Raw genomic sequence first — 13034 nt, forward strand, 5'->3', positions numbered from 1 at the left:
ATACCTGAGATGCATGAAATCCAGGAGAAAACTCTGAGAGTTTTACATGATGTAAATCTCATTTTCTGCTTCCCTAAACATTATAAACAACAATAACCAGGAACACCTTTCTCAGACTGTCCAGGTAAATCTTTTTGCAGCAATGTATAACGCTCTGGCCTTGCAATACAGTTGTCCTCTCCTCTGCACCTAAATTATCAGCCTCTGTTCAGAGGCCTAGCTAGCAGAGGCCTAGCATGGGGGGGTTGCTGTCGCCCCGGGCATGATTTTGGGGGGCGGAGTGCCCTCCTGCTGGTCATGATCTGTTGCATCCTTCTCAGGCACTCTCCAGCAGGATGAAGCCAAAGGAGAAGGAAACAGCTCAGGCGTCCTGCGAGCCCTGAGCTGATCACAAAAGGAGCGGGGTTGGTGCTTGCCTGTTGCCTCCTTCTCAGAGGCTCTCCACCTGGAGTCTGGAGGGCACCTGAGAAGGGTGAAACAGCTCAGGCATCCTGCAAGCTCAGTGCTGAGCATTGGAGAAGCAACGCGCCCCCTCTCCAATGCTGGGATCCAAGGCTGTGAGCTGGCCGCGCCTCCAAGCATTGGAGATACTGGAATGATCCAGGGCTGCGAGGGCACCCAGAAGGAACACGGCAGCTCAGGCACCCTGCAGGTCCCGTGCTGCATGCAAAAGCAATGTGGGATTGGCACACGGAGCTGCTTTGTCTCTCTGGTGAGGAGAACTCAGTTGCTTTGGTGGCACGCCCCATCTTCATGGCGTGGCGCTCTCTCTCTGGCCTGTGCCCACCAGCCCCGGGGCTCCACCGCCGCTGGCTAGCCAACACAGCCTGGCAACCAGGCACCACTCTCACACCATTACAAAACTTTGTCTGCTTCCCCCATCCCCCACCCTTACAAAATCTCTTTGAGTATGGAGAGCCAAGACTATGGCTCTTGAGTAAAGAGCAGAGTAAATATTGATGCACTATTTCCCAACGCTATGTTTTAGAAAAGGGCATTGGCAAACAGGTTGGTAACTCAGCATAATTGTTAAATTAGTAACAACATCAGAAATCCAGGTGTAATCAGGTGAGCAGCACTGTTAACTACTCTGATTTGGGTTGGATTTCTGGTTCAATAAACCCTATGTTCAATATGTTTAATAATATAAATAGATGTCTTGGGCTTTGTTCAGCAGATGGGCGGAGGGAAGGCAGAACCTGTGCAATCCGGGGGGGTGGGCAGGCCCAGTTGGGTTTTTAATGCATGGACACTGGGTGGTTTCTGAGAATATACAAGCCCTAGAAAATTTGGTTCGCCTGCCTGTGGTTTAAATGGGTGTTTTAGATCAGAGCGTAGGCTGCACTGCTCACAAACAAGGCACAGACTGCAGCGCCTTTTAACATGCCAGCAAAAGCCAGTTCATTCTGTCACACCCATCAGCCAATTAACTATTCCAGCAACATTCCTAACAGGTACAACCATACAATCAGCAGGAAGGCCAAATAGGATCACCAGTAACAACTGTGCCACCTGTGGCCTGAAGCAGATACCTTAGTTTCCTTCCTCCTTCCTCCTTCCCTCTCCCACCCAGAAGATATTCGTTAGACCCAGTCCCAGCAGAAGCAGAAGCAGCAACAGCAGCAAAAGCAGCAGGAAACACAGTTACAGCATAGAGAAAGGAAACCTCAAGAGCATAGACTGCCCAGAAGATTTTAGCAGGAAAAGTTTCCTGGATAATAAGATTGTGAAAGACAAAGTCAAGGTATGGTGAAGAGCTGCAGGACCTCCAACTAAGGATGCAGGGCAAAATGGCCTGGAGGAGGTATAGATTGTGAAGTTTATTTTGTCTATGGGTCCATGTGTCAGTCAAGCCCAGAAAAGATCTCATTCTCATTACAGGATTCTCAGGGTTTGGGATAGATCTTCTCCAGTTGTGAGGAGCAGTCTCACACTTGGGCCTCTTCATGGGAAGAAAGACCATTTCTATGGAACAAGGTTATAATTAGAGTGCAGGACTCAGCACAGCAATCTCTCATTGGTGCTGTTGAAAGCAGTGGGTGCCCATCAAGGTTATGTTTAACACGGTGACTGGATTATCGCTGATGCTTCTTTTTTCCCTCCTCCCTACAGGAGACTGTATGAATATCAGATTGGGGAGCTATGAAGGCAACCATGTTCCCAATAGCCTTGCTGAACTGTACTTGGGGAACTGTCTCCTTTCTCATGCTGTAGTTATGTTCCTTAGCTATGACTGAGCCTGTCAGAAGCAGAGAAGCACACAAAATATCAGCAATGGGGAATACACACATTTAGGTCCTCCTGGAACAGGATTGGCTAAGAGAGATAGGAGAAGGGTGCGGGGGGAAGACAAAGAAAACAAGAGTAGGTTTATCTCATAGGTATAAAGAAACAACACCTGAGGGCCTTTCCACATTACCAGAAACCTGGAATTTGTTCTTTTGTACAGTATGCCATGTATTTCTATAGTGCAGGATAGGAGTCAGACTGACTGCAAGGGGATAGTCTTCTGTCAAACTAGTTTAAATAGGAAGATGTGTAATCACCTTTTCAGGAGCACACAACATCCAAGCTAATATAGGGGTGTGGAAAATGAAACTAAAATGCTAACAAAATGGTGGTTTTCAGCAATGACACAGTCACCGTCCAATAAAGGAGACATGAAACTTATAAGCCCACCTTCTCTGCAGCACTTACTCGCTGTAGGTGGTAGATTACATCTTCCTAGCATCAAAATACTGCTGTTTGATTGCTGTGGGATAAAGAAACCAAAATCCCTACATCTCACAACAAATGTGCTATCTGGGAGAAAGACATCTGTATCCCCTGCATCAACTGAACTTTTTTATTGCTCAATTTATATTATTGGCAGGAAAGGCCCTGAGATGCATATCCTTCACGTCAAACTATTTCTCCCTCATTCACAGCGTAGGAAGCTACCACAGCAATATAATGTGGTGACACAATTCTCCCAAGTCAGACAGGAGGAGAACTGAAATACTGCTATGATCCTGTGCAGTGGTGTTTCCCCCTCCTAAAAAAAATGTTTAGGGGTACTCTCATTTTCCTACTCATATTGAAATACTGCCCCTCAATGAGGCCAAACTTAGATTCACAAAACGTTTAGGGGTATGCGTACCCCCAGAAAGAAAGCACTGATTCTATGACTGGGCCTGTAAAAAGCTATGGGTCATGTAGAGGGATATGCCTGAAACCAGGTGTGCAAAGACGGATAATACTTTTAGGGAATCAGGAGGAAACAATGGGGAAGGAAAAGATAAGCAAGTCCAGTAACAGAGCTGCCTTGGGGTGATTTTCCATATTACCTCCATCTGGCAGGTGTGACAACACAGTGAGCTATTCATTTGCAGTAGCTCCATACTTAGATTGAGCAATTGTCACCATGTGAGAGCACATCTTTTGTTCAACAGTTTGTAGTGACACAGCCATTGTATGCAATGACTTAGCTTCCACATGGTGGCTATAACATGTGACCTGACCCTTATACCTTCTTATTGTCACTTTGCAGTAGGGCAGGAGGACAGGAGGGCTATCAAGCAGAAAGGGAAACCACACAGAGGGTGGATCTTGTTCTATTCAAGGTGGGGATAAATGCCAGTCCCAGTCCAATGCGTAGAAATGTAACATACTGTCAATGATGTCTCCCAGGCCCTGGGCATACAGCAGGTCTCTCAGGCGAGCCACTTCATCCTTCAGTTCTCTGATCAGTTTGTTGTTAGGATCCTCATTAATGACGGCATTACATCTGATCTGCTTAGCTCGGTCAGCATACCTGTAGGAGCAAGATTCATTCTGGGTAAACTAGGAAGGGCTGCTGACAGTGCCATACTGTGTGGCTTCTATGGAAGCACACTGAGGTGAGCTTCCTCATTTCAGTCTCAGAAAACCCAGCTATTTTCCCTCCCAAACTCAGAAAATAGCTCAATTAATTCCAGTCCAATTCTGAGTTATACAAGACCTCGTTCCACACTCAGTTTTGGTAACCAAGGACACAGAGAGATCAATCCTTGGCACATCACCCTGGTGAGCCTCCAACCCCACACCCCTTCCATCTACCTACCTGCCCACCTGCCTCCATCACTACACACACACACACATGCCCCCAAGCTGGAGAAAAACATTCAGGGCCATGCCACTTTTTAATTTTATTTGCAGATTTGTAAATTGCTTCATAACCCAAAGTTACAAAAATGGTGTATAATAAAATAAGATAAAATACAAATACAAATGAAATATTTGAGGTAAGAACTGAAAACTGCCAATATTACTACTTCTACCAGGAAATACAAAATATGGTTACACCGCTAGTATAGTAGAGAGATACTGGAGGGCCCTGGATAGGGGAGCATACTGGGACTTTCCTGGCCTCTACTGCACTCTAAGAGAATTGCCAGCAGAGCTCTTTAGAGTGGTGAACCAGCTGGCCCAGACCTGGGTTGTATCACTAAAACAGACCAGTCACTAGTCTGCTGTGAGAGATTTGTGGACTACTTTGAGGGAAGAATCACTCAGATCCATGCTGAGCTTGATGCCACAATTGGTCTGGCTCCATTGGAGGTCCCCGGAGCACCATCGAATGACACCTTGTGGGATTGGTTTCAGTTGCTGCAGCCTAAGGATCTGGCCTCCTCAGACACATCAATAAAGCATCTTAGTCTGGCAGTCTGAATCGAGAGGGGCTGCTCACAAGTGAACAGGGATGTTTCATCCCTCTTATGCAGTCAAGCTGATAATAATAGCACAGTGAAATCCCTGAAGGACAACAATACGGACAAAGAAGTGGTGGAACCTCAGACTGTTCCTGTGGCAACAACATTAGTTATCAGCAAAGCATATTCAGTGCCTTCCATAGGAAGGAGCTCTGCTACACTATCAGCAAGGAACTGTGGGGATGTTATTAATGGTGGAAATAGATAGGATGTTAGGAGGAGAATATACATGGATACCTTCATTCAACATTATTTGCATAGCTCCTACAATAAAATCAAGCTGTTTTTTCACCATGTAAATTTTCTTCCTGCTTGATGTATCTGATCAGCATATCAGGGTGTATCAGCATGCTTTTCCAGGCTCCAAAAGGACATACTGTATTCACCACTGCTGTTATTGTGAAACTACTGTGGGTTAATCAAGTGATCAAAGTGGCAGTAAGTTAATATACGCTCAGTGCTTTTCTGTGGAAACAACTTGAAATTGTTGTGATATGAACATTATATGCAAACCTGCATTTCCAGACTTGAAGGATCCAGATTTTCCATTAATTATTTATTTTTTTACTTCATATTCCCAAAATAATCCACTGGGAAAAAAGAGTTCTTGTTTACTCAGTATCCAAACATGTTTTCTTCCTGGAACATCTTGAGAGTAGTCTCATACAAGCAACATAGTCTAATTTCAAAAGGGGAATCTTTTACCCTTTGGCCCCATTCAGAGTGTGAGAAAATTTGCATGGGACCTACCTTAAGGTGCTGAGAGTCTCATCATAGTTGATGTCAGCTGGACTGAGAGCAGCAACCATAGCAGTCCGAGAGTTACCACCTGCCCAGGAAATTAACAGAGAAAAACAGTGTCTGGTACAAATATAAAATTACATACCACATCTCTCCTTTGGTTCCCTTCCTTTCCTTTCTAACACTCTTCCTCTATATATAGTATTTCACTCTCATGTTCACCATATCATTTTGCTCACAAGGTATGAGCAAATAAAACTGCCCCAAGCACCATGATAGCCTCATCAGTCACCCAAACGTGGTGCAAGTTGGAGAAAAATTGGGTACTAGCAATGCACTATCCATGCTTGACCATATTGATGCAATGAAATTTCTGGCAATGGTGCTGCTTATTGGAGTGTTACCCACCCCTCCAATAGAAGGAGTCTTACAATAAACAACCTGCAGGGCCACTGCCAAGAAATCAGAGATTAAGGATAGATCTAAGATAAGTCATGAGAACAAAGTACCTAGATTTTCTCGGAGCAGCCAGGTAAGTACAGAATCCCGGTATGGAATAAAGTCTGTTTTTTTCTTCTTCTTATTCTACAGGGAGGACAGAACACAATTAAACATATACTTCTGATTCTGAAATTGTTTGCCAATCCAAGGAAGACAGAACATTAAGCATATATACACCCCTGTTCTTTGAATCCATGTACGTAGTACCCAGAATTCACTTGTTTCTTCTGAAATTCTGCATTTTGTTGCAGTTTCCCCAAAGCCAGTTTCACTCTGCATTCAGCACTGTTTGAGTGGTCAATCCCAGGTACACTCATATGCATTGGAACTGTTTCCTGGGGGTGGTCCGACATGACTGATGACGGGGGTGATATATCGTGAAGGAGCCCCCCACTTCCCACCCACCGCCTATCCTCAGCACAGAAGTAAGCCCCACTGAATCCATGGCAAGTGTGTTAGGATCTAGGTCATTTTATGGGGTGGAAGATAACAATGGGCTGGATCTGTCTCTTCTCGATCATTTTGATTTTATTTAAGGTTCCAACTACCAGGAGAAACAAAGCTGAGAACTTCAGGCAGGCACCATGGAACACATGGGGAAACACCTATGCCCCTCTTGCTAACACCACCCCTGCTCTCTGCACAAGAGCCCATTAGTTGCATCAGCTGCAGCTGACCAGAAAAAAATATGGTTGGCTTATTAAAAGGTTAGATGGAGTAGCCATGGAGTAGGGGGGCAGAACTGACCTGATTGGCCAGTTAAAAGTATTTCTATTGTTTTACTTGACCGGGGGGGGGGGGGGGCAACCTATGTCTCCAAGCTAGTTATGGAAGAGAACAAGGGAGATCAGCTCATTCCTATAACCCCCTCCAAAGCACAGGTATTATTTACCTTATTTGGTCCTGAATCCTGGGGGGAAAAACAAAGATCCTGATTAGAGTTGCATAAACATGTATTACCAAAATGGGTCAAATAAAAGAACAATTGGATTTGGGGACCAACTGAAATAAGAAAATGGGACCAACATCCTGACTCCTTACAAGCCAGATATAACACCCACATGCCCAGATGGAGAGCCTTTCCAACGCAATCCTAACCTAGTTCTGTGCAAATGGAAGGGGTCAGGATAAGGTACAGGGAACCCACTGACAACTTCCACTGGTGAGGAGAGCTCTGTACTCAGTGTGGCAGGAAACTACCAATAGCAGTTCTCTCTGGCCATCCGTAAAGTGTGGGAAAGCCCTGAGACAGAAAATTTTGGGGCAGGGCAATCCAAAGTCCTGAAGATATCCCAACCAATCCTGAGGCCTCTCTGCTGTGCCAGCCTCAAGCTGGTGTAACAAGAGACATATTCTGACCTAGTCAGCACAAGCAGCAGAGTTTGGGAAGCAGTGGTTGCTCCACCTTGATACTCCCCAACCTAGTCTTATGATTGCTCTGCCCATCACGGTTCAGAGGTAAGGTTCATAGAATTATAGTGGTGTGGAAGATAGGGTGCTAGACTTGACAAAATAAGGAGCATATGTCAGCCATACAAAGGTTTTCTCCCGCTAAGATCCAATCCTGTTCCTGTTTCTCCCGCTAAGATCCAATCCTGTTCTCTGGCGTTTTAATTTTTAAAGAGACAATTAACAAAAATGTCCTGTCTTTGTTTTGTTTTTCACATAACATTTTTGGACATTAGACTTAATTTTAGAAACTTAAATGTATTGGAAATTTCCTGTTTTGATTATCACATTCCCTCCCCCCACCACCCAAAAAGCACATAAGGAGACGGGGGCTAAAAAAAAAAAAAAAAAAGCCTAATTGCACATGCATATTTATCTTCCACAAACTGAAACACAGGGCATCTTCCATACTTTATTCCTCTTCTCTCAGGCCTTTGGCTAATTAAACAAGCTATGGCCTTTTAAACTGTAGAGGGGAGAATATTGCTTTTGTTTGTTACTATGGTATGCATTTTTGTGTTTTTATACTATAAACTGCCCTGTGATCCTCAGATGATAGTATAGAAATAATAATAATAATAATAATAATAATAATAATAATAATAATAATAATAAAGATTCATAGCTGCTCCAGGGACCAGGCTGAGCAATTCTAGTGAAGCATTGCAGAGTGTGTATTGAGAGTTGTAAACTCTGTATATAAACTCACAACTATCAATCCTTACCATCTCAGCCAGAGCAGAAATCACCTTCCCCAGCGTAGTGAGTGATTTATTGATGTTTGCTCCTTCCTGTAAGAACAAGACAATCCTTATTTGGAGCAACTAATTCCAACACAAACTTTTCACAAAGAAATTTCAACCGCTGAGGACATTCTGCTTCACACAACCATCAGGATTAAGAATTACTCCCTTGAGAGAGGCTTGGTGTACCCAATCCTACATACAATAAAGACACATGCATCCATTTCTAGTTTAATTTGGTCTCTTCTCTTACCTTCAGTCTTGTGCCTTTTGCTCCTGTGGAATCAGCTCGTTCACTCCCTGCAAGATCCACTAAGCTAATTTTGCTGACCTGAAATCAGAAAAACAGATGAGGAACTTGTTGCCTATGATATCTACCACCTGAACAAGAGGCCACCTAGGTACTGACATATGCCACTTTTGAGTCTGATGCAAGAAAGGCAGGAAAGAAATAGAACGCACGACCACGATGATGTTTCATAACAAGGCACAACAGTTTAGCAGCAAATGCTTTGTTCAAATGAAAGTGTTGGACTCATACCAACTCTTGCTTGGCATGACACTAGAAAGGGCCACATGCAGTCGAGATGTTGGAAGCTTTAAGAGTCTTATTCGGAAGGAAATCCTTCACTCCACTCATCGCACAAGTGCTGACAAGACAGGCTAAACTGAGAACTGTTTCTGTGTTTTTTCCAATGTTTTTAAAAATTAAAACTTGTTCATTTCCTTTCTGTCAATAACAAAACTCAAGGCAATGTACAATAAAACAACCAAGAAACCATAAAAACACAAGATGCTTGCCCAATTGGGCTCTCCATGATGACCACATTTGTCCCAACTCTGGCAGCAGTCCAGAGGATCCAGTATCCAGAGCATCCAGGCCCATTAAAGGTTCATAGGCCTTAAGGCTAATAACCATGATGGCTACATGGCACTTCCATAGTCAGAGCCAGCAGCAGAGGACTACTGCCATTAAGCTCTGCTGGTGGGCTTATTGGAAACATCTGGTTGCCGGGTTAGATTGACCTTTGTTATGATCCCACTCTTTTTACATTCCTAGTATCCATATATTTTGGTGGAAGTTCTGACAACACAAAGCTGGAGCATATTTTGATTATTATTTTTATTCCCAGACCCAAGCCTAAATCATTGGTGGATGCAGGGCTTTGCAAAGGAAATGTAAGGAAGATTAAAGAATAGCAGGTTCGTCTTCTAAGCAATCCCATCAAGCTATCCTCACCTCATTTTTTTGAATAATGATGATCTTTGCCCCCATTCCATTGAGTCATGTTGTTTAGCTAAAGAGCCAGCTGAGGTTAGAGGCTGAGTCATGGCTGTGTAGTTATAACAAGGAAGGTGGCAGGAGGCTGCACCCATTCCACCCCTAACCTCTTGTGCTGCTGGCAGGAACACCAACTTTTACTGGTCTGCCTACACTCACCTTCTCAGTGGTAATGTCAGTCTCTGCATCATGCCGTTTCTGGGTGAAGATAATGTTGAAGACGGCATGTGAGCGGCTGCTGGTTTCATTCATATTGGTGGCAGCCACCGTCCTGTTGAGCAAGAACAACAGTGAAGTGTTAAATTTCTATTTCTGCTTAAGTTGGGAATCCAAGTTTCACTTTCTACTTGCAAAGATCCAATGCTATAAGGAGGTCTTTCTCCAAGGTCTCAAAAGCCTCATTCAATTGGGAAGCAAGGCTGACAAGGCAGGAGTCCAGGCTGCAGGAGTCCAGGAATTAAGATTCTAAACAGTGCTCAAGTGCTTAAGCAATTCTTTAAAACAGGGATGGGAAACCTGTGAACCTCCCTTCAGCTGCAGCCATCATTGTCAATGGTCAGAGATTTATAGTAGTTGTAGTCCAATGACATCTGGAGGGCCACGGATTTGCTAGGGGGTCCTCATGTCCCAGTACCATCAACTGTCCCCTTAGGCAACCTCAGCTCCCCAATAACCCCCCTTGCCACAAAGACCTCTGGTGGAAAGAGCTCTGAATAACAATTATGTTCATGACTACATGGGAGAATGAGGTAGGCCTTCCTGAAGTTGTTGTTTTTTACCTGGCTTTGTTTCCAGAGTCCATTAGATCCTGGATGTCATTATAGGATGTGACAGCTAGTTTCGAGAGATCTTCGACGTATGGTCCAAGGAGTGGGTGCTCTCTCACCCTCAGGTTTCCTTTGTTCTTGGGGTTCAGGAGGTCACGCACACGCTCACAGTATATTTCCATGTAGCTCACCTGTGGGGCACAGTGTGCAGACAATGAGAATTATGCACTGAAAAAATGGATCTATTTGAACATAAGCACAGCTGCATAGGAGAGGGCACATCTTGTGGACACTACCTGATACACACATAGTGCAAGTTATCTCTTCAGAACACAATAAAACAAAACCCCTCTGACCTGAGCCTACAATATATTATTTCTAAACAGTGAGTTGGGGAGAAGTTATTTGGGAAGACCTCACAAAGAAAATCTATGAACAGATCAAAGGGGTTTAGGAACACAATTAAGCAGAATCCTGGGCACACTTATCTGAGAGTAAAGCCCATTGAACACAATGGGACATACTTCCAAATAATTAAGCACCTGATAGCTCTGTGTTCCACTGATAGCTCAAACTTTCTTTGGATTGCATTTTTTACCCAGTGCTCTCTTCACAAGCTTTTCAAACCCTGAAGACAGATGTGTAAAAAGAAATATGCACAGCAGATAGTGCTAACATAAACACTGGAAGCAGATTTTCAAAAGGGAGCTGCTTTGTGAGCAGAGTTGCATATTATTCATCCAATAAGGGGAGGAGGGAGCACAGCTGTGCAGGATCATCAGGTTAACACTGAAAGCTGACTAAAGGCTTGTCCACACTGCTGCTTATCCAAGCAGTTTTGCATTTGCCCCACCATTTCCCCCTGGAAAACCTGCTGCTTAGCACTAAATAGGAACAAACAGCAATCCACAGAAAACGCAACTGCCATTTGTTCCAATTCAGTGCTAAACTACGAGCTTTCCTGGGGAAAAGCAGCATGGCGAAAGGAAGTGTGGGTGAACCCTAAGGCAGTTGCTGCCCACTAAATTTGTACCTAAAAGTAAACACGGTGAACCCCTAGGGTGGAGAGATAAAAAGAAGAAGACAGGGCTGCTTCACCTAACAGTTGTGTAGAAAAGGGAATTTCGCATTAAAAAGCCATAGCTGCTGAAATCCTTTCTTCTAAACAACTATTAAAGGCCAGGAGTCTTGTCTTCTTTTTCACCTGGTCACCCAAGAATTTAGTAGAACACTCTTCTGTAACTTTTGTTGTTGTCAATTCATAATCCAATGACTTTGTGTTTCCACACGCCAATACGACTTTCATTCATGCTCAGAGTACCCATCCTATATTCCATCTTGCCCCAAAGGAAGTATGGACTATGACCAAGTACCAGTTCTTACCTCCACTGAGTATGACATGTTGTCATTTGTTGTGTCATTGATTCGAGAGAAAAGATCCTCACAAAGCTGCATAACATCAGAAGGAAAGAAAAAGAGCTGCATTTATCTATGACAATAGTACCATTTACCGTATTTTTCGCTCTATAACACGCACCTGACCATAACACGCACATCGTTTTTAGAGGAGGAAAACAAGGGAAAAAACATTCTGAATGAAACAGTGGATGTATCATTTTTGGGCTTCATGCTGTGGCCACAGACATGTGATCTGATGGTGAATTTGGGGTGACCCAATGCAAAAATCCTGAGAATTCCTGTGGATCCATGCTTTGTAACCACGTTTTTGCACCATTGCAGTCCCAGGCAACAGTGGGTGCGTGATTTTTTTGGTGCAGGCTGTAGCCATGGACATGCTATGTGATCTGATGGTGAATTTGGGGTGACCCAATGCAAAGATCCTGAGAATCCCTGTGGATCCATGGTTTGTAACCACGTTTTTGCACCATTGCAGCCCCAGGCAACAGTGGGTGCGTGATTTTTTTGGTGCAGGCTGTAGCCATGGACATGCTATGTGATCTGATGGTGAATTTGGGGTGACCCAATGCAAAGATCCTGAGGATCCATGTGGATCTATGCTTTGTAACCACATTTTAAGTGGGGAGCGAAGGAAAAACAAAGAAGGGACATGAGAGGGGTGTGCAGAGAAGCAGCTGGCTAAGAATGCAGGAGAGGGATTTAACGGGAGGGAGGAAAGAAAGGCAAAAGTTTCCCCCCACCCAAGCCAGCCATCTCTCTCTCTCTCTCTCTCTCTCTCTCTCTCTCCCCTTCCCCCCTCTCTCTCCCTTCCCCTCTCTCTCTCCCTCTCCCCCAGCAGCACCCGAGCACAGAGAGGAATTCCCCTCTGCTTGCCTGGAGGGGAGGGGCTTTCCCTGCTCTTTGTTCCGTTTCAGCAAACACAGCAACGAAACAGAGGAGGGTGGGCAGTAAGACCCTGAGGCAGAATGCAGGAAAGCAGCCGCTTCCTCTTTTCAGTTTTCCCTTCTCCGTGAAGCGCCACGATTTGATTTTTGCCTGATTTTTCGGCTCCAGGGACCACACATTCGCTCTATAACACGCACAGACATTTCCCCTTCCTTTTTAGGAGAAAAAATCTGCGTGTTATAGAGGGAAAAATACGGTACTTAGAATCTATCAATAATCTGGCAGCTGCCTAGATTTCTATCTAGATGTTTGTTGAACAAGAAAATCTACATCACTGGGATAGCTGGGATATAGCTAGGGTAGCTCCACATATAAGTTCATCCCTTCACTGAAACAAAGACAATTCTGGTAGCTTTGAGTAAATTTTCAGCTAAATCTCTTTTAAAGGTACAGGCTGCAGGCAGGTAAGCCCTGCTTGTCCAGCCAGTAGGCCTGAGCACCCTCTCATTTGCTCCTT

General features: G+C 44.3%; 1 protein-coding gene across 22 annotated transcripts in view; it reads right to left on the reverse strand.

Moving 5' to 3' along the window:
• Positions 1–13034, reverse strand: part of KIF1A (kinesin family member 1A) — a 119407-nt gene that overhangs the window by 62943 nt on the left and 43430 nt on the right. For 15 of the 22 annotated variants that reach the window (XM_081864591.1, XM_081864589.1, XM_081864585.1 and 12 more), the window contains exons 5-14: positions 11597–11662; positions 10226–10404; positions 9606–9717; positions 8418–8495; positions 8147–8212; positions 6865–6882; positions 5981–6056; positions 5481–5559; positions 3651–3793; positions 2290–2316 (exon numbers count right to left, since the gene is read on the reverse strand). In XM_081864591.1, coding sequence (XP_081720717.1) covers positions 2290–2316; positions 3651–3793; positions 5481–5559; positions 5981–6056; positions 6865–6882; positions 8147–8212; positions 8418–8495; positions 9606–9717; positions 10226–10404; positions 11597–11662 — 844 coding nt within the window. The remainder of the gene's footprint in view (positions 1–2289; positions 2317–3650; positions 3794–5480; positions 5560–5980; positions 6057–6864; positions 6883–8146; positions 8213–8417; positions 8496–9605; positions 9718–10225; positions 10405–11596; positions 11663–13034) is intronic. The other 7 variants (XM_081864580.1, XM_081864579.1, XM_081864594.1 and 4 more) reach the window with 1 other exon arrangement.

This window comes from Podarcis erhardii (genome assembly GCF_964252035.2).
Source record: "Podarcis erhardii genome assembly, chromosome: 5".
Lineage (NCBI taxonomy): Eukaryota > Metazoa > Chordata > Lepidosauria > Squamata > Lacertidae > Podarcis > Podarcis erhardii.